At 43.1% G+C, this 25,943-nt stretch overlaps 1 protein-coding gene across 1 annotated transcript in view; it reads left to right on the forward strand.

The window, feature by feature from the left end:
- Positions 1-14,743: 14,743 nt before the first annotated feature.
- Positions 14,744-25,943, forward strand: part of nadsyn1 (NAD synthetase 1) — a 64,886-nt gene continuing 53,686 nt past the window's right edge. The window contains exons 1-4 of the mRNA XM_067994125.1: positions 14,744-14,924; positions 18,091-18,151; positions 22,014-22,130; positions 23,965-24,018. Of these exons, the coding sequence (XP_067850226.1) occupies positions 14,837-14,924; positions 18,091-18,151; positions 22,014-22,130; positions 23,965-24,018 (320 nt within the window). The 5' untranslated portion in view covers positions 14,744-14,836. The remainder of the gene's footprint in view (positions 14,925-18,090; positions 18,152-22,013; positions 22,131-23,964; positions 24,019-25,943) is intronic.

A 25,943-nucleotide genomic window follows, 5' to 3' on the forward strand; every position in this document is an offset into this window, starting at 1 on the left:
GTGGGAGCTGCAAATGTCCATTTGACAGGTGGCGGGGTAGAGACCCTCACTCATTGCAGGAGGCCACTCTGTCACTCTGGATAAAGTTTGGCCTCCACCACCCTCCTCCTAACAATAAAATTCACAAACTTGCACAGTTACCCCGGTGTCCAGACACATTTACCTAACTTGCGGACCCATTCAAATGTACATCTTCCGGATGGGGGCCGCCGTAGCTGCAGTCATGACCTCCTCAGAGGACGAACAGCATCACCAGCCTCGCCGGCCACAGTGTCCACCTCTGACACGTGGTGCCCCACAACACATTGCTGTGACACATCCACCTGCACAGCAGGAGGGAGGGCAACGGCAGAGAGAGATGCGTCGCAGAAGGCACTACCCTCACCACAGGGTCTACAGACCGAGGCTCAACTTCCTGGACCTCTCTGAGCAGCAGTGCACACGGAGGCTCAGATTCAATTGACATGTAGTCGTGGACATCTGCAGCCTCCTTCATGCCGAGCTGCTCCCGGCTGGCCCGAGCACCGTCTTCTTACCTGTCGCTGTCAAAGTCACCACTGCCCTCAATAACTTCTCCTCCGCATCCTTCTAGGGTGCCACCGGGGACATCGCCGACGTCTCTCAGTCGTCTGCACAAAAGAACCCTGCAAATACACCTACACCCACTCTGCAGTGACACAATGGGTGGTATCAGCTGTGGGTCTTCATCGTGATCCTCAGGAAAGGGCATTATTGCACAAACCAGACAAGATTCGCAAAGGTGTGGCAGTAGTGGTGACAATATAATACATTATGTGAGTTGATCAGAAATTAAATATAAGTAAAAACCATGACAAACCCTCAAACACCCTTGTGCATCCCCTTCATGCTCACGACACGTTTTCCTTACGCTTCCTACTACACATATGTGATGCATGCCTTGTGGCTGCAGCACAGGTAGTGGCAGGTTGAGTGAGGCTGACCATGAAAGAGATGCATGAGAGGGTGAGTATGAGATAGAGCCATGAGATTGTATGAGGATTGGGTTGAGTGGTAGTGGTGGGATGAGTACTGGCAAGGTGAGTAAGTGCAGGTAAGATGAGGATGAGGTTTGAGTGGGTGTGAGGAGTGATGTGATAGAGTAGTGTTGGCAGTGCAGAAGGAGATGTGGGGTGGGAGCGGTGATGTGGCAGACGGAGTGTAGGGGAACTATTAAGTGTACTCACTTTGGCTGACCTACTTAGGTCATTGAAGCGCTTCCTGCACTGTATGCAGGTGGGCGATATGTTGGTGGTGCAGGTGACCTCATCTGCCACCTCGAGCCAGGCCTTCGTGGTGGCAGAGGCAGGCCACTTCCTCCCGCCCGCCAGGGGGAAGATCTCTGTCCTCCCCCTCCTCCTCACCCCATCCAATAAGAGCTGGAGTGAGGCATCATTAAACCTGGGAGCAGCTTTTCCCCTGGGCTGCTCCATGCTGTAATTTTTCCTATTTTCTGCAGCATCAGTCAGTGGAGGACTGCCCCTTTAAATAGGGCTCCTCCAGCTGACAGCCTATGCTGCGCATGCACAGTCCGCCCGCTGCGCAGCTTTCCAGCGCAAAACCCGGAAGCCAAGGTAAATAGCTTCAATTAGCCTGCGATTGCGTGTTGAGCACCCCGATTTCACTGGGCGCGTTACCCACGCACCCAGTCGACCCCCTGCTGCGAACCCGCCGCCCTCCTAATATCGGGCCCAATGCCTTTAGACTTGTCTTTTTAAGATTGTTAGTCATCTTAGTTTTATTTTGCACAGTGGCCCTATTTGTTTTTCGCCCTTGTTTTCTCTGCCTTCCTCTATTGCTTCTTCCCTTTCTGTCTTTTGTTTCTATCCTTGTTTCCCCCTCTGTCTCCCTGCTCAGGTTCCCATCCCCCTGCCACTCTCGTTTAAACCTTCCCCAACAGCACTAGCAAACACCCCCGTGAGGACATCGGTCCCAGTCCTGCTCGGGTGTAACCCGTCCCGCTTGTAGAGGTCCCACCTTCCCCAGAACCGGTCCCAATGTCCCAGGAATCTAAATCCCTCCCTCCTACACCGTCCCTGCAGCCATCTGGTCTATTCTCCTGTTCCTATATTCACTAGCACGTGGCACTGCTAGTAATCCTGAGATCACTACCTTTGAGGTCCTGCTTTTTAATTTATCTCCTAATTCCTTAAATTCACCTTGCAGGACCTCATCCCTTTTTTTTTACCTGTGTCGTTGGTACCGATATGGACCACGACTACTGGCTGTTCACCCTCCCTCTCCAGAATGCCATGCAGCCGCACCGTGACACGCAACATGCCATCCTGGAGTCACATTTGCGGCTGCAGAAACGCCTATCTGTTCCCCTCGCAATTGAATCCCCTATCAATATAGCCCTGCCACTCTTATTCCTCCCCTCCTGTGCAGCAGAGCCACCCGTGGTGCCACGAACTTGGCTCTTGCTGTTTTCCCCTGATAAACCATCTCCCCCACCAGTATCCACAGCGGTATATCTGTTTGAGAAGGAGATGGCCCCAGGGGAGTCCTGCTCTGGTTTGGCCACAACTGGAGTATTGTATCCAGTTCTGGGCACCGCACTTTAGGAAAAATGTGAAGGACTTAGAGAGGGTGCAAAAGAGATTTACTGGAATGATTCCAGGGATGAGGGACTTTAATTACATAGATAGACTGGAGAAGCTGGGGTTGTTCTCCTTGGAACAGAGAAGGTTGCGAGGAGATTTGATAAAGGTATTCAAAATCATGAAGGGTCTAGATAGAGTAGATAGAGAGAAACTGTTCCCATTGGCGGAAGTGTCAAGAACCAGGGGGCATAGATTTAAGGTGATTGGCAAAAGAATCAAAGGTAACATGAGGAAAATCTTTTTTATACAGTGAGTGGTTAGGATCTGGAGTGCACTGCCTGAAGGGGTGGTGGAGGCAGATTCAATCATGGCCTCCAAAAGGGAACTGGATAAGTACTTGAAAGGAAAAAAATTGCAGGGCTATGGGGATGGTTGGGGTGGGGGGGGGGGAGCGGGTCTAGCTGGATTGCTCTTGCATAGTGCTGGCGTGGACTTGATGGGCTGAATGGCCTCCTTCCGTGTTGTAACCTTTCTATGATTCTATGATTCTACTAAGTCTGAAACGCTGTTCCACATGAAGTGCAGAAACTTGGCATGTATGGAGCTTGGCTGTGATGCCCCAGAGTCAAATAGCTTACTGATAATCATTCTGAAGACTCACACATGAACAATAGCCACTTGAATGAGGTATTGGGGAGCAACAAGTCCTAACAGAACCAATCAACAGTATAGGAGTGAACAGCTCATGGAAATGTGTCCTGGCCTAACCACCTTCAGCTGCTTTATCAGTGACCTTCCCTCCGTCATAAGGTCAGGAATGGGGGTGTTCACCGATGATTTCACAGTGTTTAGCTCCATTCACATCTCCTGTGATAATGAAGCAGCCCACGCTAGCAAGATAACATCCAGGGTTGAACCGACAAGTGGCAGGTAACATTTGAGCCAAACAAGAGAAAACCCAACCATTTCTTCTTGACCTTTAAAAGCACCACCATCGCTGAGTCCTCTATCATCAACATCTTGGGTCACCACAGTCCGGAAGTTTAATGGAACCAGCCATATCAACATCCCTCCCCTGCAACCTAGAAAAGAGAAGGCTGAGTCTTTAAGGTAATGAAAGGGTTTGATTGATTAGACGTAGAGAAAATATTTCCACTTATGGGGGAGTCCAAAACTAGAGGTCATAAATATAAAATAGTCGCTAATAAATCCAATAGGGAATTCTGGAGAAATTTCTTTTCCCAAAGAGTGGCAAGAATATGGACCGCTCTACCACAAGGAGTAGTTGAAGCGAATAGCATAGATACATTTAAGGGGCAGCTGGATAAGCACATGAGGGAGAAAGGAATAGAAGGGTATCCTGATGAGGTTAGATAAAGTCGGGAGGGAGGGTGCTCTTGTGGAGCATAAACGCCAGCATCGACTAGTTGGGCCGAATGGCCTGTTTCTGTGCTGTAGTTTTGATGTAACACAATGTAAACTCCACCACAGAGAAATGCAAGAGCAGCATCATTGTAGGAACACCACCATCTCCAAATTCACCTGCAAGTCACACACCATCTTGACTTGGACATATATCACTGTTCCTTCATTGTAGCTGGGTCCGAATCCTGGAATTCCCTACCTAACACCATTGTGGGAGCAACATCTCCATGAGGACCGCATTGGTTCAAAGACAAGACCCACCACCACCTTCTCAGGTCAACTAGGGGTGGGCAATAAATGCATAGCCAACATTCCAAGAAGAAATTACAAAAGAAGGACAAGGGAAAACATTTGGAGGAGAAAATAAAACAGAAAAAGCAACAGATATCAGAAATTGAGAAAAATAATTGAAGATAAAGAAAGAATTAAGTATATGAAATATAGAAATGTTTTCAGTTGAAGTTTACAAACAATTGCTCCAAGGGATCAAAACTCTGCTATGGGTGAGGATTCCTAATCTCATGAAACTATCATGTGAACCAGAGAATTAACTGAAACAGAAGTTTGAACAAAAAAGAAAGAATAGAAACACAGAAAAATGCTTGTCGCAAAACTTTTTAAGGATCTGGAAAATTACTTTAAAAAGTGAAGGAGGAAAGTGAGACAATGTTATTTTACAGGTTGGTGCTGAAGATTTCTCATTGTCTTGTTATTAATTAGTAGCATTAGTGTATTGTTTTATTACCATTATTACCAATAATTACTTTATTATTACACAGTACTAGCTAAATCACAGTACATGATCAAGCCATATTCTGACTGTGCTTGTAAGCTGTGGCTGGGACACAAGTTCACAACATAATTACAGATGAGGAAGGCCATTCAGCCCATCTTTATTCATCCATCCAGAGAAATTCTAATATCTTCCCCATTGTATCATCCAATTGTTTCTTAAATTATTCCAGAATTCTTGCCTCTAATTCTGTATATGGAAGTTTATTCCATGCGCTGATCACTCTTTGTGTAAAGAAGACTTTCCTGATATCAGTCCTAAAATTACTTTTTTATTAGTTTGAACCTGTGTCCCTTTGTTCTTTGTTCTTCTAGTTTAATTTAAAGTAATATTTCAGGTTAACTTTTTCCATTCTCTTAACAATCTTATAGACCCCTATAAGATCACCTCTCAGATGCCTCCTTTCTCGGCTCAAAAGCCCAGTCTTTCCTCATCGTTCAGGCCTCTGACTATAAGGATCAGCATCTTGGCACTTTTCTACATTGCTTCCAGTGCATGAATGTCTTTCTTATTTCCTGGCAATTAGAATTGGATGTAGTATTCAAGATATGGTCTGACCAGAGCTCTGTACAATTTGATCATTTCCTCCTCTGACTTATACTCTACTGTTTGAGTATGCAGTTCAGCCTCTTATTGGCTTTGTTGCTTGCTGATTTACATTCATAGAACCATAGACTCATACAGCACAGAAGGAGGCCATATGGCCCATCATGCCTGTGTCGGTTCTTTGAAAGAGGTATCCAATTAGTCCCACTCCCCTGCTCTTTCTCCAATAGCCCTGCAATTTTTTTGCTTTCCAAATATATATCCAATTGCTTTTTAAAAATTATTACTCTTCTCCTTAGCCTTTTTAGGGTCAGATACAGAGGGACTATCAGTCATAGACACAAGCCAATTCTTTTGGTAAACTTTAGCAATGTTTTTATTAACGCGTGATTTTGGTCAACAAACAGTTAATCGTAAACCTTTGTATGGAGAGTTTCAATGCTCAAGACCAAGGGAAGTCAGGGTGGAATTTGCAGAGGTCCTGGCCATAATCTTCCAATCCTCCTTAAATATCCTCCTTAGAGGACTTGAGGATTGCAAATGCTGCACCCCGTTCTAAAAAACAGGGGACAGGGATAATCCTGGTAACTACAGGCCAGTCAGCCTAACATCGGTGGTGGGGAAACTTTTAGAGACGATAATCCGGAACAAAATTAATTGGCACTTGGAAAAATATGGGTTAATAAATGAAAGCAAGCAGGGATTTGTTAAAGGCAAATCGTGTTTGACTATCTTGATTGAGTTCTTTGATGAAGTAACGGGAGATGGTTGATGAGGGTAGTGAGGTTGATGTTGTGTATATGGACTTCCAAAAGGCGTTTCATAAAGAACCACATAATAGACTTGTTAGCAAAATTGAAGCCCATGGGATTAAAGGAGCAGCGGCTGCATGGATACAAAATAGGCTAGGGGACAGAAAGCAGAGAATAGTGGTGAACAGTTGTTTTTCAGACTAGAGGGAAGTGTGCAGTGATGTCCCCCAAGGGTCCGTGTTGATATATATTAACAACCTGGAATTCGGTATACAGAGCATAATTTCAATGTTTGCAGATGAAATGAAACTTGGAAATGCAGTAAACAGTGAGGAGGCTAGTAACAGGCTTCAGGAGGACAGAGACAGACTGGTGAAATGGGCAGACACATGACAGATGAAATTTAACACGGAGAAGTGTGAAGTGATTCATTTTGATAGGAAGAATGAAGAGAGGCAATATAAATTAAATGGTACAATTTTAAAGGGGGTGCAGGAACAGAGAGACTTTGGGGTGTGTGCACACAGATCTTTGACAGTGGCAGGACAAGTTGAGAAGGCTGTTAAAAAACATATAGTATCCTTGGCTTTATAAATAAAGATGATGTGGAGATGCCGGTGATGGACTGGGGTTGACAAATGTAAGGAATCTTACAACACCAGGTTATAGTCCAACTGTTTTATTTGAAAATCACAGGCTTTCGGAGGCTTTCTCCTTCATCAGGTGAGCGAGTGTGTGACGAAGGAGAAAGCCTCCAAAAGCTTGTGACTATAACCTGGTGTTGTAAGATTCCTTACATTTACAAATAAAGGCACAGAGTACAAAAGCAAGGAAGTTATGCTGAACCTTTATAAAACACTGGATAGGCCCCACCTGGAGAATTGTGGCCAATTTTGGGCACCACATTTTAGAAAAGATGTTAAGGCCTTAGAGAGGGTGCAGAGGAGATTTACTAGAATGGTACCAGGGATGAAAGACTTCAGTCAGGTGGAGAGACTGGAGGAATTGTTGTTGTTCTCCTTAGAGATGAAAAGGTTAGGGGGAGATTTGATCGAGGAAAGAAGGAGAAGCTGTTTCCGGTGCCAGAAGGATCAGTAACCAGAGGACACAGATTTACGGTAATTGGCAAAAGAGCCAGAGGCGACAGGAGGAAATTTTTTTTTTACACTGCGAGCTGTTATGATCTGGAATGCACTGCCTGAAAGGGTGGTGGAAACAGATTCAATAATAACTTTCACAAGGGAATTGGATAAATACTTGAAGGGAAAAAAATTGCAGTGCAAGAGGGAAAGAGCGGGTGAGGGGCACTAATTTGATAGCTCTTTCAAAGATCCAGGACAGGCATGATGGGCCAAACGGCCTCCTTCTGTGCTGTATCATTCCATGATTCTAGGAAGGTGGAGGGTTGATCGGACCCGTGGTCTTCGAATGGTTTGCTTTTTGACGTCTTCCGTCTTCTTAGGCGACAGTTTCTTACCATTGACTGCGGCCCTCAGGAAGGCCAAACAGCTTCCTTCTATTCATTTTTTTCTGCCTGTTCGGTGCATGAATACTTGCATGATCTTCTTCTTCTCCAATCCAAAGTCCTTGTCCACGTGCACAGTTTTTGGTGATTCGCTAACCTTGTTTAGGGTAGTAAATCATGAAGTTTCATAGCCCAGACTGTTAGTGTGGTCATGAGCCATCTGTTTTCCACGTTCCATTATCTCCTTTGTTTCCTAGGTCCCACCATTTCCTTATCTGATGGTAACCTCATGATGTGGTTCGCTTCTTAATGATAAACTAGTTCAGAGTGCAACAGTCCTTGCCGTCAGTGACTTGATGTGTTAAGGTTCTTTCTTTTTATGTCAAGCAAACTTTTTCCAATAATCCTTCACAATTGAATCTGTAAGAACTCAAACTGTTGCTCAATTAAATGGGTTTAAGAGACTTGCCAGTTTGCCTTGATATGAACAGCTTGAGAAAGGCCCTCAATGGAGTAGGAATCAGAAAACAAACAAAACCGGTGTCTCTTTTTGAAATATTTTTATTTGACCCTCTTCTGGATTCGGGAATGCCAGATGTCAATTTGGATAATGTAGCAAGTCAGCAAACTGCCCTTTCACCTCTGCATCCTAGATTTGAATCCTTCTAACTGGCATCCTTCTATGTGAATGAGCTTGGATAGTTTTCACCCAAGTCCTACTGTCCACGGCCTCACAGCACACAATTTGATATAATTTGGAAACCAAATGGGGAACTCAGTCAGAGATCATAGGATATCTGGGAAAAGTACAAACCAGTAGCTAGGAATGTATTATGGAGTTTGGAGGTATGGCATATTATTGGCACAGACTGGAGGGAACTTTACTCTGCAAATAAATAACAAGATGCTCCACTTTTCCAGCTTCCACCCTAACCACGTCAAAGAGGCCATCCCCTATGGACAGGCCCTGCGAATACACAGGGTCTGCTCAGACGAGGAGGAACGCGATGGACACCTACAGACGCTGAAAGACGCCCTAGTAAGAACAGGATATGACGCTCGACTCATCGATCGACAGTTCCGACGGGCCACAGCAAAAAATCGCATAGACCTCCTCAGGAGACTAACACGGGACGCAACCAACAGAGTACCCTTTGTCGTCCAGTACTTCCCCGGAGCGGAGAAACTACGCCATGTTCTCCGCAGCCTTCAACATGTCATCAATGAGGACAAACACCTCGCTATGGCCATCCCCACACCTCCACTACTCGCCTTTAAACAGCCACCCAACCTCAAACAGACCATCGTTCGCAGCAAATTACCTAGCTTTCAAGAGAACAGCGTCCACGACGCCACACAACCCTGCCACGGTAACCTCTGCAAGACATGCCAGATCATCGACACAGATACCACCATCACACGAGAGGACACCACCCACCAGGTGCATGGTTCATACTCCTGTGACTCGGCCAACGTTGTCTACCTCATACGTTGCAGGAAAGGATGCCCCAGAGCATGGTACATTGGCGAGACCATGCAGACGCTGCGACAACGGATGAACGGACACCGCGCAACAATCGCCAAACAGGAGGGTTCCCTCCCAGTCGGGGAACACTTCAGCAGTCATGGACATTCATCCACCGACCTTCGGGTAAGCGTACTCCAAGGCGGCCTTCGAGACACACGACAACGCAAAATCGTCGAGCAGAAATTGATAGCCAAGTTCCGCACCCATGAGGACGGCCTCAACCGGGATCTTGGGTTCATGTCACGCTACACGTTACCCCACCAGCGAACAAATGTTATCTGTTTTTAATATAATGGGTCATTTGCTGGCTCTCTCTGCCTTCCGGATGTTTCTGCCTCTCTCTGTTTTTCTTCTCTGTTTTTTTTTCCTGTTTGTTTTTTTGTTGAATGTGTATTCGGGGGTTCTGCAGGTGACACCTCTCTGTCTGAACACGGTGATTGCCTTGGCAACGGGCAGTTGCAGGGGCAGTCTGTAAACACCATGTATTGTTCTATATGTATAAATGCGTAGGCTTCAAGGAGATCCTGAACATTTACCTGAGGAAGGAGGAAGTCTCCGAAAGCTTGTGAATTTAAAATAAAATTGCTGGACTATAACTTGGTGTTGTAAAATTGTTTACAATAAATAACAAAACTGCAAATGCTAAAAGCCTGAAATAAAATAAGAAAAAGCTGGAAATACACAGCAGGTTAGTCAGCATGTATAAATAGAATCACAGAATCATACAGCACACAAGGAGGTCATTTGGCCCATATTGCCTGCGTCAGCTCTTTGAAAGTGCTATCCAATTAGTCCCACTCCCCTGCTCTTTCCCCATAGCCCTGCAAATTTTTCTTTTTAAAATATTTATCCAATTCCCTTTTGAAAGTTACTATTAAATCTGCTTCCACCAGGCATTGCATTCCAGATCATAACAACTCGGTATGTAAAAAAAGTCTCCACATCTCCCCTCGGGCTCTTTTGCCACTTGTCTTAAATCTGTGTCCTCTGGTTGGCAACCCCCTTGTCAGTGGAAGCAGTTTCTCCCTATCTACTCTATCAAAACCCTTCACATTGGTTGGATGTGTTCAGCATTGAGTCTGCTATGACTCCTAGGCCTCTTTCAACTTCATCCTTCGCCATTTCAATATTAATGGACATGCTGTAAGTTCAGCTCCGATTTGTTGCACCTGAGATGCAGATTTATTACTCTATCTACGATGTAGTGGCAAATACAGTCAGCAAGTACTGTAGTTACCCTTCACCCAAAGTGCAGTGACCAAGAGCCAAAAAAAAAGCCACACCATCACAAATACAGCTGGCAAGCACAATGCTGTGAGCAGGGACCAAACATAGAGCCACAGCATCACAAATATATCCAGTAAGTATGGTGTAATATCTCACTAATATGATATTCCTGAATCCACTTGTTATAGAGAGACTATTTTGGACCAGGCTACTTTGTAGTTAGATGCTAGTCAGGATATACCTGTTGTATTTCAGTGTAGATACATACATGGTGAGGATATACCTAGTATATGTCATTGTAGATAAATGTATGGTCCATATAAATTCTATTGTACTCCAGCGCAGATCTGTGGCTTTTAACCCTTTCGGTGTAGGTAACACTCCCAGGAATCAACTGAAAATAATAAGGCCTCTTGTCCAAACTTCCAAAAGCCAGTGCCAACCATGCAAAGAAAAACAATGTTATCATTGCAGAAAGCATTTTTAATGAAGCAACAGACATAGTAGTAAGTTAACGAATACAGAAATCTAATAGAACACAGAAATCACAACCCAGGGATCCTTTTGTGGGCTTCTGAGGACCAGGGACCTCAATTTGAAACCTGTGTTGTAGATAGCTGCATGGTCAGGATATACCAGTATGCTTTTTCTAAAATAGCCAATAAGGAGATACTGGGTTGTTCCAGTGTCATCAACCAAAAAGCAAACAAAAGTGCCCCCTTTTAAATGGGCACAACTAATAAAGAACTTAACCATAAAAACAAAGGAAACTTATAAACTTAAATAATAATATTGTTACTAGAGTCTACTAGCGCACTAGTAACCAGTCCCTGCGGTGCCCATCGGTCGCGGAAGGCCTCAAGCGTACTGGCGGATACATACACTCCCTCTCCAGGACCACCCGGGCATGGCAAAGCCACGGAATAGAGGCAGGCAGCCAGAGCGACTACCCAATAGGTCGCGTCCAACCTGGACCTGTGGATGGCCACCAGGAGCAGACCCATGAGGAGGTCCTCTGACTTGCCCAACCCCCTCCACACCGGGTGGTCAAAGATCAGGAGCGTGGGATTGAAGTGGAGCCAGAAGTTGAGGAGCAACCCCTTCAAATAGTGGCTATACCAGTATGTGTCAGTGTAGATAGAGGCATAGTCAGGATATATCAGTATATGTCAGTGTAGTTAAATGCATGTCCACATGGTATAGATAGAAATATAGTCAAACTAAACCTAAAGTAATTTGGTATCATTAAATGTCTGAGTACACCAGGTGTATGTCAGTATAGGTAGAACTGTGGTCAGGACATACCTTGCGTATTTTAGTGCAGTTAAATGTACACTCAGGATATACTGATGTGTTTCAGTGCAAATAGATGTATGGTCAGGATATGGATGATGTATTTTAGTGTACTCGGATACATGGTCAATATATACTCTGTGCAAGCAGTGTAGTCAGATATAGGTACAGTATTTACTGCATATTGCAAGCTGAAATCCTTTTACTACATGCTGGCTTTCAAACAAACATTCTGAACACTGCTGCATGATGTGGAGTAATAAGGAAACAAAGGCCCACTTTGTCATGTAGGCTGTTCTTGAAGACATATGAGTCTAATGGCAGATTGCAGCTAAATCCTTGCAGAGAAAGGGGGAATGAATGTACAGTGGAACACTATTGCCTGTGGAGGTGTAGCAATCAAGGACAATAATAATTGTAGTGGAAAGACATGTCAACATGTTGGAGCTTTTATTATATTATCAGCCTTGGCACATGGTAACACTCTTACCTCTGAGTCAGAAGGTTGTGATTTCAAGCCCCACCCCAGGACTTAAGCACATTTCAGTGCAGTACTGCATTGTCAGAGGTACTGCCTTTAAAACAAGACCCCTGCTGCCTTCTTAAGTGCATTTAAAGGCCAGACGATATCATACGAAGAAAAGCGGGGGAGTCCTCTTAGTGTCCTGGATAACATTTGTTCCTCAACCAACACAATCATTGATCTCATTCCTGTTTGTGGGACCTTGCTGTGCTCAAATTGGTGGTAGCATTTACTGACAAAACAACACTGACTACACTTCAAAAGTAATTCATTGGCAGCAAAGCACTTTGGGATGTCCTGAAGGGATAAAAGCCATTGTATAAATGCAAGTTCTTTCTATCATATTGTTTTGCTTTATTAGCTGTTATGAACGTGGGTTTTTAAAGATCTGGTTTTATAATGGGAATATATAAGGTCTGAGCATATGAGAGATTACAGAATGTTTGAAGGGGAAAAAAAAACACTGGTTGGTTGTGAGTATGTACATCAGCCAAGAGGGAGAATTTTTGTTTGAAAGCTTGATACGGAGCTAAAAAGGATGGGCAAAGGAAGAGTAAACGTGAGAGAAAATCAGAACAACTGACAGGAAGTAGTTTTATCTGGAAATAGAAATTTAGGACAGTGAGGAATGGTAAAAGTACTGGAAGGAAAAATTATTAAGGCTTGAAAACAGAAGACACAGCTCAGGAAATATCAAAGAATATACACGGGGCAAAGTAAAAATGTTCGACAGTGGTACACTAAAAAGATTAGTTATCATTAAAGAGCAGGAAAGAGAATCTGTATGAGGCTGACATAAAGCAACAGTACAGCAATAGAACAGTAAGTAGAGAGCACGGTGGAGAGATGCAAGTCTTTCTAAAGAAAGAAAAACTTGCATTTATATAGCTTCAGTCACAACCTTAGGCTGTCCCAAAGCGCTTTACAGCCAATGAAATACATTTTAATTGTAGTCATTGTTGTAATGTAGGAAATGCGGCAGCCAAATTGCACACAGCAAGATCCCACAAACGGCAATGAGATAATGACCAGATAATCTGTTTTAATGATGTTGGTTGAGGGATAAATATTGGCCAGGACAGCAGGGAGAGCTCTCCTGTTCTTCTTTGAAATAGTGTCATGGGATCTTTTACGTCCACCTGAGAGGGCAGACAGGGCCTCGGTTTAACATCTCATCCGAAAGACTGCACCTCTGACAGTGCAGCACTCCCTCAATACTGCACTGGAGTGTCAGCCTAATAGGAACAGGAATCGAACATTCAGACCCTTGAGCCTGTTCTGCCATTCTATTAGACATGGTTGATCTGTACCTTATCTCCATTTACCCGTCTTTCCTCCATATCCCTTGATACCCGACAATAATCTATCAATCTGTGTCTTGAAAATTTCAATTGACCCAGCATTCACAGCCTTTCCCGATATGTCTCCTCTGGGCGCTGAGACTACCCCGCGGGAGTGCACATTCCTGAAATTTGCTGTTACAGCTCCTCACCAGTAATCTTAATGGTTGATTGTCTGCCCATTCATGGTCCTAGTTGTAAGCCCAAAAGAATATATTAAAGGAAATAATGAAAAATAGAGAGCAGACTGCAACGGTTTTAAAATTCTCCCCTGCACCATTGGGATCTGGGGTGGAGAGTGTCACCCGGAGCAGTTCTGTCAAACAGGTTTTTAAGTCACTTCATGGACTCCCAGGCTGCCTGTAACTTCTGTGGCCTGGATGAGTCCATGTTTCACATTTTTACCGAATGTGGGAGGTTGCGGCCCCTGTTTCATTATTTGAAGGGGCCGCTCCTCAACTTCTGGCTCCACATCGGTCCCACGCTCCTGATCTTTGGCCACCCAGTGAGGAGGGGGGCAGGCAAGTCAGAGGACCTCCTTGCGGGTCAGCTCCTGGGCCTGGCCAAGGTCCACAGGTCCAGGTTGGATGTGGCCCATGGGGGTGGTCGCTCTGGCTGCCTGTCTCTCTTCCGTGACATTCTCCGTGCCCGGGCGGCCCTGGAGAAGGAGCACGCGTTGTCTGCTGGTATGCTTGAGGCCTTCCACGAACAGTGGGCACCGCAGGGACTAAAAGGCGTGGTAAATAATGCAAATAATATTCCTATTTAAGTTCATAAGTCTCCTTTCTTTTCGTTTAAGTTCTTTATTAGTTGTGCCCCTCTAAAAAGGTTTTTAGTTTGATGACTCTGGGGCAACCCAGTGTCTCCTTATAGTTTAATTATGTAAAGCAACGGCTTACACCAATTGGTTAATTTAAATCACTCTTTTGCTCTGTGTTCGAATCAAATTGCAGAACAAGTATAATATTGTATAAATGCCAAATGAGCCCAGCCACGATTCGAGGGGCAGAAAGGTAGTAGAACAAGCGGTAGCTGCAAAGTTTGTCTTTTTGTGTCAATATACTGCAATAAAAATATCACATAAATTGTAGCCAGATGGGATTAAACTCGCGGCAAACAGAGTAAACTAAATAAGCAGAGATTGCAAATGGTAATAAACCCAGGCGACAGCAGTTACATTTGATGACATGGAAATGACAATCTGTCATTGAAGCCAATTCTCCACCTCCCTCTGCATCAGACAAGATGAAACTGACCCGGAAGGAAAGCCGGAAGTTGATTGCAAGGCAATAGCAGCAATTGGAGGAGTTCGCAGTGCTTTAGGTTATAATCAATCTAGTTTCGGTATACTTTATACCAAAAAAAAAGTTGTCTTTTTGCATAATGCTAGGTCGTAAAGTGACATTGGCGACTTGCGCACTGAACCAGTGGGCATTAGATTTTGAAGGAAACCTTCAAAGAATTTTGAAAAGTAAGTTTTAAAGGATAAGTCTCGATGCAGTTTAAATGGATAACAGGAAGGGCAACCTCGCAATAGTACACCATTGCAATCAGAAGCATTTTTATTACTGTACTTGGAAATACTTGTTTAGAATTTAAATATGTCTTTCTCCCGCCCCCTCCAGGATTGTAATTGATTCTATGTATCGGCGATCCAGCAACCGCACCCATCTTGCAGGATTCGTAAACCTGCAGTTTATCTTCTAAAGTATGGTAGATCCATCATATGGGAACTGCCAGCGGCACTGATATACTGACAATACTTTTAACAGTTTCAGGACTGTACCATTGTAACAACCTAAACATCAATAGTTTTATTGCAGATGTATATAGCTGTTCATGCATATGTGTCTGTTTTCATTTCTGTGCACTCATTTTTCGTTTAGATATTCGTAATCTGTACACTAGTCAAGAGAGAACATGTACCCCCAGGTCTCTGCCGCTGCTGCTTGGAGGTGTATTACTCTCTCCTCATGTGGGGAAGTGTGTGGCCTCCACTCAGTTTTGACTCTCGATAGTCTTGCTGAGATCTTGAATGCATCATATTGGCAGAAGTGGCAGCCTGTGTTGTATTACTCTTCAGCACACTTCTGTCGGTGCTTCAATATGCTGCCACTACCACCTTGTTTATGCATTCTTGCAACAACACTATCATTCTTCAAGGAAAGGAAGTGTATCTATTGGTGTGGGGGAGAAAGTAATGTGGAGCATCAATTAGAACTGCCCTTAAATCACATTCAGTAGTGAGATACCCCAAGTGTCCACAATGTGTCAGAGATACTTAAGTTAAAGGGTTAAATATTTGAATACACATACACTGGTGTAGCCATTGCTACACTTGCAACAGGATGGACTTGGGCCTGTTAATGAGGAAAAAAATTAAGGTACATTCACATGCCTTGATCCTTGGGCTGATAACATTATAAAGAGGCCTTGAGAGGATGTTAGCAGAGTTGCAAAATCACACACTTTGGTAGTGATTTATAGGTTTGGAGAAAAGAGGCAGGAATAAAATAATGCAAGTGTATTTTGTGAAACTAATTAAAATCTGGCAATGGTAGTTTCCATGACAGGTCAGTTTAGTTGATTGACATCTTTGAAAATAACCAAAAAAGTTGAATTGGTCACTTTGATTAGTCAGGTCACCTAAAGTGGGATTGAAGTTTAAGGTAAAAATGTCAGATATTGCCCACCTAAAGCAGAAGGTTTTAAAAGAGGGTTAGAAGGTTCCAGAAGAATTGTTTTGAAAGTTGAGGGAAGTAGAAAGATCAAGTTGTTGTAGCTAACAGTTAATTCAATAGCCTAAGTTTCTAAGTACAGAGGGAAAAAAACAGTGTATCAATCAATAGATAAAATATAATGCAGAGAAGAAAATGACCAAAGAAAGAAGCTGGTGGCTGTGGACGACAACTTGCTTCAGATGAAACCCAGCGGAAACATCAGAGTATCACGGCAGAAGATGGAATTTGCAGAGGGCCAACACAGACACAAAGGGCCTCTTTCTGTGCTATAAACCTCTATACACTGTAACCAACCTGCTACCAAGGGAAGTGCTTTGAAGGTCACTCTACCCAAAGGATAGCCTTAACACTGGAAGCCTACCAGTGGCATGTTGACTAAACTATGAACCATACCTTAATCTTGGATGTGGAATGTTGCTTTGCTGGAGTGTATTTAAGCAAAACGTGGTTAATACTGAAATATTCTGATACTTAGTTGTTAATGTGCTTATGATGATTTAGATTCTGTCAATCTATGCTTAATGTAAATCAGAATGTAAGTCAATGTAAGCACAATAGTAACTTAAATTTACTTTTACTGTAACCATCAATGCCAATCCTTACCATATGGTAGGTATTGCTAATTAAGATAGTGTTAAGTAATACATCTGTGTCTGACTCAGTCTTTGATGCCTCTAGTAAGTAAAAGTTAAACAGCTCTTCGCTGCGTGCTGTACTGTAGTCATGCTTTTGAGACCTGGTTTGGTTAGTAATCAATATATCTTTTGGGCAAGGTAATGTAGGACAGTTAGAAGTAAGTTAATTCAGGCATTATATCGTGAAACTCTAAATGTAAAAGGTACATCCCGATCTAATTCTCTGATACGTAGATAGAAACAGGCCATTCAGCCTAACTGATCCATGCTGGTGTTTATGCTCCATATGATCCTCCTCCCACCTGACTTCATCTAACCATATCAACATATTCCTTTCTCCCTCATGTGTTTATCGAACTTCCCTAAATGCATTCGTGGAAAGGTGGAAAATTCGTCTGATATCCTTCAATTAACATAGGTTACATATTAAAATGTTTTAGTACAATCTTTCTTCCATATCATACGGATTTAGCATTCACACTTCCAACGAGTGTTTCGACAATGAGCTCTCAAGTTAGAGGGCCTGTAGACACGTTGCAGTCATTTTATTGACATTTCCACTTCGGCTTCGGGGGGGTGGGGAGGCAGGGGGGGTAGGGGGTGGTGGTGTGAAATATCTGTGCCAGTTTCACTCAGATTACCAGCCACCAGGGCAGGGGTGAGGGGGAAGGAAAGAAGAAATGACGTTGACAATCAGATCATTACCAGGGAGAAATTTGTTAATTTCCGCAGAGAGGGGTAAGCTTAACAGCGAAGAGATATATTTATTCCAACACTGTTGAACTGTGCTTCCTGGAAGTGGGAAGAAATAGAAGAGGGAATATTAAGGAAAAAGGCCAAATAGCTTACTGAGTCATTTAATATTTTAAATGATGGCTGTTCATCTGTGGTTTTAATTTTCCCGTTCTCTTTATGGGTTCTGTTTTGCACCTTGAACTGATGACATGGCTGAGACTGGAGGATTATGAAGGTGAATTCAAGGCCCACGGCGTTGCGGTGAAGACACACTTCACTATTGTTTTGTCATGTAGTCAAATCGTTAAATTGCAACAGTTTCCTCACTGTTTTATGGAGTTTGAACCTTAACAAAATTAGTAGTTGTAATTGAAATAGAAGTGTACTGATTTTTTTATATATATATTCTCGTTTACAACACATTTGTTTTTGTGTTTGCCTAAATTTAGAGGTTTAAATAATCTACAAACAGGTTTTCAAATATATTCTCAGTTTTAAAAAATATTTTGTATTTAAATATATGCAGGTATCGAAATAGCAAAATCAAAAGGGGCAAGGTACAGGCTTGGACCTGAACTGGAAATCTGGTGAGTAAAGTAAGAAAAGAAAAAAAGGAAGACTTTATATTGCTCCTTTCATGACCTCAGGACATCCCAAAGCGCTTTATAGCCAATGAAGTACCTTTGAAGTGTGGTCACTGTAGTAACAGAGCAGGAATAAACTGGTCATTCTCAGGTTGGCAGGCTGTAACTAATGGGGTGCCACAAGGATCAGTGCTTGGGCCTCAGCTATTTACAATTTTTATTGATGACTTAGATGAAGGGACCGAGTGAAATGTATCCAAGATTACCGATGATACAAAGGTAGGTAGGAAAGTAAGTTGTGAGGAGGACACAGAGTCTGCAAAGGGATAGAGAGAGGTTAAGTGAGTGGGCAAGAAGGTGGCCGATAGAGTATAATGTGGAGAAAGATGAGGTTATTCACTTTGGTAGGAAGAATGGAAAACTAGAATATTTTTTTAAATGGTGAGAAACTATAAAATGTTGGTGTTCAGAGAGATTTGGGTGTCCTTGTACAAGAAACACAAAAAGTTAGCATGCAGGTACAGCAAGCAATTAGGAAGGCAAAATGCATTTTGGCCTTTATTACAAGGGGATTGGAGTACAGAAGTCTTACTACAATTGTACAGGGCTTTGGTGAGACCGCACCTGGAGTACTGTGTACAGTTTTGGTCTCCTTATCTAAGGATTTCATTTCATTTTGGTCTCCTTATCTAAGGATTTCATTTTGGTCTCCTTATCTAAGGATTTCATTTCCAGTTTTGGTCTCCTTTTCGAGGATTTCATTTCCAACAACGTTCACCTGAGGAAAGAGGAAGCCTCCGAAAGCTTGTGAATTTAAAATAAAATTGCTGGACTATAACTTGGTGTTGTAAAATTGTTTACAATTGTCAACCCCAGTCCATCACCGGCATCTCCACATCTTATCTAAGGAAGGATATACTTCCTTGGAGGCGGTGCAGCGAAGGTTCACTAGATTGATTCCTGGGATGAGAGGATTGTCCTATGAGGAGAGATTGAGTAGAATGGGCCGATACTCTCTGGAGTTTAGAAGAAATGAGAGGTGGTCTCTTTGAAACATATAAGATTCTAAGGGGGCTTGACAGGGTAAATGCTGAGAGGTTGTTTCCCCTAGCTGGAGAATCTAGAACTAGGGGGCATTGTCACAGGATAAGGAGTCGGCCATTTAAGACTGAGATGAGGAGGAATTTCTTCTCGTAGAGGTTTGAAAATCTTTGAAATTCTCAACCCCAGAGGGTTATGGATGTTGAGTCGCTGAATATGTTCAAGGCTGAGATCGATAGATTTTTGGACTCTATGGGGATCGGGCGGGAAAGTGGAGTTGAGGTCGAAGATCAGCCATTATCTTATTGAATGGCGGAGCAGGCTCGAGGGGCCGTATGGCCTACTCCTGCTCCTATTTCTTATGTTCTTATAATGTGGGAAACGCAGCAGCCAATTTGCGCACAGCAAGGTTACACAAACAGCAATGTGATAATGACCAGATAATCTGATCCTGGAAGTATGTGTGGAGAGGGTGATATTTTGATGAACGGGTACAAAATCATCTCGATTAACTTGTCTTGCTAAAAGCTCTATATGGAAATTCAGAATAAATGAAATGTGAGGAGTACATGTTTGTGAAGTTAGTGTAGTGTTTGAATCCCTCTGCCCGCTTGAACAGCAAAACACTTCAGCAGGACTTGTCTCCTGCATCAGACGCTTAGTTGAAAATGTTTGAGCGATCCCTTTGTGGCTCAGTAGATAAAGGTATTGTGGAACTGAGCTATACCTGCTAGAAAGATCCCAGGTTCAATCGCCAGTCTGCTGAGTTAATGAAGCTGTGCTGGGGTGGCAGAGCAGAAAGGGAAGCCCAGATTCCCACCTCTGACAGCTACCCAGTAAGCCCAGACCACAAGTACTGCAGTCTTTTTAAACATTCATTCTCAAGATATGGGCATTACTAGCAAGGCCAACATTTACTGCCCATCCCTAGTGAACCTCAAGAAGGTGGTGGTGGGCCACCTTCTTGAACTGCTGCAATCCGTGTGGTAGAGATACTCCCACACTGTTGTTGGGTAGGGAGTTCCAGGATTTTGACCTAGTGACATTGAAGGAACGGAGATATATGTCCAAGTTGGGATGGCATGTGACTTGAAGGGGAACTTGGAGGTGGTGATATTCCCATGCACCTGGACATCAGATAAGGACAAAATTGACTTGAGATGCCTCTGCAGCTGAGTTGGCAATTGGCACCCACCATCTAGACCCAAACGTGAGGAATGGCCCCAGCCTGTTTAGTCTTTTCTGATAGATCTATTATCTCAGTTCCAGTATCATCCGTGTGAATCTTTTTTGCACCTTCCCTAATGCCTCTATATCTTTTTTATAATGTGGAGCCTAGAACTGTTCACAGTACTCCAAATCTGGTCTAAACAAGGTTCTATATACAAGTTTACCATAACTTCTCTGCTTTTTAATTCTATCCCTCTAGAAATGAACCCCAGAGCTTGGTCTGCCTTTTTTAATGGCCTTGTTAACCTGCGTCGCTACTTTTAGTGATTTGAGTATCTCTACCCTTCGATCCCTTTGCTCCTCTACCTGTTCAGACTCTTATTATCCAAGCAATATGTGGCCTCCTTATTCTTTCTACCAAAATGCACCATTTCACACTTATCTATATTGAAATTCACTTACCAATTACAAGCCCATTCTGCAGGTCTACTAATGTCTTCTTGCATTTTAACACATTCTCCCTTTGTATTAACTACACCCCCCCCCCCCCCCCCCAATTTCGTGTCGTCCGCAAATTTTGAAATTGTAAATGGTGAACAACAGTGCTCCCAGCACCGATCCCTGTGGAACACCACTTCCCATCTTTTGCCAGTCTGAGTAGTCGCCCTTAACCCCTACTCTCTGTTTTCTGTTTTGTAGCTTGCTATCCATTCTGCTATCTGTCCCTTGACTCCACATGCTCTGACCTTAGTCATGAATCTACCTTATCGAAGACCTTTTGAAAATCCGAATAAATTACATCTACTGCATTACCCTTGTCTACTCTTTCTGTTACTTCTTCAAAGAATTCAGTAAGGTTGGTCAAGCATGACATTCCCTTCTGAAATCTGTGCTGACTATTCTTTATTATATTTTCATTTTCTAGATGTTTTTCTATCACATCTTTGAGTAAAGATTCTATTATCTTTCCTACCACCATTGTTAAGCTAACTGGTCTATTGTTCCCTGGGTTTGTTCTACCTCCCTTTTTAAATATAGGAATAACATTAGCTGTTTGCCAGTCTCCTTTTCTAATTAATTTTTATATATGTGTAATAGTGCCTCTGCTCTCTCCACATGGGATTGTGGAATTTTCTTGGATTTTTACTGGTGCTATGGGGATCGTATTCTACCCATTTTTACATGAAAACCATATATCGGTGGTTTTGGTTATGACTTGTATGCAGATACTGGAAGGTAAACAAGTGTTGCACACTTTTCTTGTTTGAATGTGGTTGATAGCCTATACTTTCACTGTTGTGGTTGGATATTTTCAGCTGCTGCTGAACATGGCCACTCAAACAGTCTTCGGTGACGAGCTGCGATAAAGGCTCCAGCCTTACAGTCGAACCAAAAACTTTGTGCAACACCCTTTAAGGGGATGCAGTCTTTTTGTTTGCTTAACACATTGTGTCAACACACATCAATGTGTTGCATGCATATGATGGCATTACGAGGCAAATGACACACAGCTGTTAACGGCTCTTACCCTACCCAGTGATGAAAACCGTGACTCTTTAGATCGATTTACAAGTAAACTACTTGATGTACTTATTTAACATCTCTTGTATTTCTCTTTCAGAAAAGTTATTTTGTGTGTTTTTTTCCTTTTCAGTGGGTATGGCTGTGCTGATCACTACTTGGAATCTGATACCCTTCTTCACTCGTTTCAAATGCTGGCAGAACTCTTGGTCTCTCCAGTCACTGAAGACATAATGTGTGATGTAGGAATGTGAGTGCATTTAGTGCAGAAATGTTGATTAGATCACATTAAAATGATCTCAATACCATTAAAGCTGGGATTTTAGATTTGAGGGGTGAATGTCAAGTTCCTCTCTGTTATTTTAACACAGGCATTAAACCACTTAAAATAAACAGGTTAATGCCTGAATTAAAACAAATTAAAACAACATAGAGTGGAATGTGATATAAGCATGTTGTGTTCATACCAGAGTAGCACTAATTGTAATCTCTACCCTAGCAAGTCTGGTAAAGGTCTTGGATGAGGGAATAATCGTAACCGATGTAATCAGCAAAACTTGGAAGACTTCAGTAACTAGTTTGCTGAAGTTAAATCCTTATGTTACATTTCCTCACTCTTCTCCCCATTGAACGACTGTTCCATGGTGAAATTACTAACTTTAACCCTATAATCAACTGGGTTAAGAGGAAATTACGCCACAGTGATTGTTGGGCGGTTATCTGTCTGAGAGGTGCATGTAACACCACAAACTGAAAAGTGATGGTGAAACAGTTTGGAACGATTACCCTTGATGAGGTTACTGCCTTGGAATCTCTCTCATACAACAACTTACACTTCTATAGCACCTTCAAAGTAACAAAATGCCCCAGGGTGCTTTTCAAAGTGAGATGAGGGGATTGTACATTGAGCGGGAATGCTGAGTTTAGGGTAGTGACTGAAGCTTTAATCCAAGAGATAGGTTTTCAGGATTCTTTTAATAGTAGTGAGAGGTCTAGGAAGAGAATTCCAGAGCGCAGGGGTGTGATGGCCAAAGTTTTGCCACCGATGAAGGAACGCAGAGTGGGAGAACTGAAGGGTATGGGCTGGCACATGGGGATGGAGGAGGTTTGCAGAGGTAGAGTGGGGCAAGGCATGGCTGGATTTGTAATCATTGGGCTGGAGAACAGGGAGGCGGTGGAGGGTTTGGTGAGAACTGAGGTGGTGAATGGAGAGGGCAGGAAAGGTTGAGCCTGTTGGTGTCAAAAGTGTGGATGAAAGTTTCAGCAGTACTGGGGTGAGGTAGCGATGAAGGCAGGTAGGCATGGTGATGGACTGGATGTGCGGTTTGAAGCATAGTTCAGCAGTGAACAAGACACCAAGGTTGAAGACTGTTGGATTCGGCCTAAGAGAACAGGTGGGAAGGGAGATTGAATTGGACAGAGTTTCTAGCGAGAACCCAATGGGGTGGCTGGTCTTGACAGTGTTTAGCCAGAGGTTGTTTTGCAGGGAAAAAAAGTGTGCTCACTGTGCAGAACAGTGTTGGTGAGATGAGTTTTTGGTGTGCTCTCTGCGCTGGGAGAAACATGGCCTTTGTAGGGGTGAGATAATGATTCTTTGCTGGGAAGGCACTAGACAGTTCAGTTTCCATACTGAATGCAGCAGAGTCGGTTGGCCAATAAGGAGGGAATTAGTCAGTTCAGGCAGAGACTCTTGCACCTATGAATCATGATCTTCTGGGCTGGGATTTCAACACTCGAATCCTGCCTCTTTCAGTAACACTCGTTTAAAGTAATCTTTTAATGCTGATGGCCCACATAAAGGCTGACTTTTGTTTTCTTGCTCTGAACCTGTAGGTAACTGATTTGATTCCTAAATATGTCACAACAGTGATGATAAGTAGTCAACTGTCTTAATTCATTATTTTATTTGAATGGTTGCGTAGCTGTTATAATACTAGTGATATGAAGTTAAAAATGATCTTCTGGATTGGAGATTCTGTCATTCGTTTTCAAATTACAAGATTGAAAAATAATTAGAAATGAGTTGAATAAGCTAAGATTCACTGTAATTGGTTTTAATTCTCCATCTTCATCCTATAATGCAGGCCAGTCATGCACAAAAATGCCCTCTACAACTGCAGAGTGATCTTTCTCAACAAGTAAGTTGTTTCCTTCACTGTATTTGCTATTAAGTATGTATGTTAACTTTTTAATGCAATTTGCTGACAATCGTACTTAAATTCTATTTTTCAGCATACCTTATAGTAAGTAGTTTGTTTCCTGTTAATCCATTGCTGGATTTGTATGTCTTGCATGATGCCATATACCTTCAGGCCTTGTTCTTTCATTTCCATCACATGATCTCTACTGTGCTTAACATACCCAATCTTTTAGCGAGCATTTAAAGTAGATCAGCATGGTCTGATAGTGCAGATATGTTTAAAGATAGTTTTATCGACCTTGCTCGTTGCATAGATTCTAAAAATACTCTTAAACCAGGTAGGTGACATATATGAATAAATAACTCCAAGACGGCAGATGAGACCTTTACATTGTTTCTATGTAAATACGAGGAATGTTAGAAGCAAATTGTTAGAACTGCAATCATATGCTGTCTTGGAAAAATTAGATATTTTGTGCATTTCTGAGATGTGGCTAGATGAAACTGCTAGGACAGAAATTCACCTAAAAGGCTACAAGGGATTCAGAAAGGATAGAATAGGTCAAAGAGGAGATGGCGTTGCGAATTTTATCAGTAAGAAACTAACCGCTTGAGAGAAACTTGATTTTGCCTCATTAGGTACAGCTGAGGCTATCCGGGTTCAAGTGGACTAAGCTTATGGGCAGGAACTAATTATTGATAATTGTTACAGAGCCCCAGGTCAGACACCTGAATATGGTGAGTTACAATGGAAGCAGATTTCTATAGCTTCAAATGATGAGATGACTTTAATTTTCCTGGAATTCATTAGCACGATGGTTCACCCTCTGTTGTGGTGGGAGGTGCAGCTGAAATATTGAAAATATGCACAACTGTTTCCTGACGCAACATGTCAATGAAGTAACCAGGGATGATTATATATTAGATCTAGTGCTTATCTTTTTTTATTTGTTCATGGGATGTGGGCGTCACTGGCAAGGCCAGCATTTATTACCCATCCCGAATTGCCCTTGAGAAGGTGGTGGTGAGCCACTGCTGTCGTGTGGTGAAGGTTCTCCCACAGTGCTGTTAGGTAGGGAGTTCCAGGATTTTTACCCAGCGATGATGAAGGAACGGTGATATATTTCCAAGTCGGGATGGTGTGTGACTTGGAGGGGAACGTGCAGGTGGTGTTGTTCCCATGTGCCTGCTGCTCTTGTCCTTCTAGGTGGTAGAGGTCGCGGGTTTGGGAAGTGCTGTCGAAGAAGCCTAGGCGAGTTGCTGCAGTGCATCCTGTGGATGGTACACAGTGCGCCGGTGGTGAAGGGAGTGAATATTTAGGGTGGTGGATGGGATGCCAGTCAAGTGGGCTGCTTTGTCTTGGATGGTGTCGAGCTTCTTGAGTGTTGTTGGAGCTGTACTCATCCAGGCAAGTGGAGAGTATTCCATCACACTCCTGACTTGTGCCTTGTAGATGGCGGAAAGGCTTTCGAAAGTCAGGAGGTGAGTCACTCGCCACAGAATACCCAGCATCTGACCTGCTCTTGTAGCCACAGTATTTATATGGCTGGTCCAGTTAAGTTTCTGGTCAATGGTGACCGCCAGGATGTTGATGGTGGGGGATTCGGCGATGGTAATGCCATTGAATGTCAAGGGGAGGTGGTTAGACTCTCTCTTGTTGGAGATGGTCATTGCCTGGCACTTGTCTAGCGTGAATGTTACTTGCCACTTATCAGCCTAGGCCTGGATGTTGTCCAGGTCTTGCTGCATGCGGGCACGGACTGCTTCAATATCTGAGGGGTTGCAAATGGAACTGAACACTGTGTAATCATCAGCGAACATCCCCATTTCTGAACTTACGATGGAGGGAAGGTTAATGATGAAGCAGCTGAAGATGGTTGGGCCTAGGACACTGCTCTGAGGAACTCCTCAGCAGTGAGTCTG

Source organism: Heptranchias perlo, chromosome 12 (genome assembly GCF_035084215.1).
Source record: "Heptranchias perlo isolate sHepPer1 chromosome 12, sHepPer1.hap1, whole genome shotgun sequence".
In the NCBI taxonomy this organism is placed as follows: Eukaryota; Metazoa; Chordata; class Chondrichthyes; order Hexanchiformes; family Hexanchidae; genus Heptranchias; species Heptranchias perlo.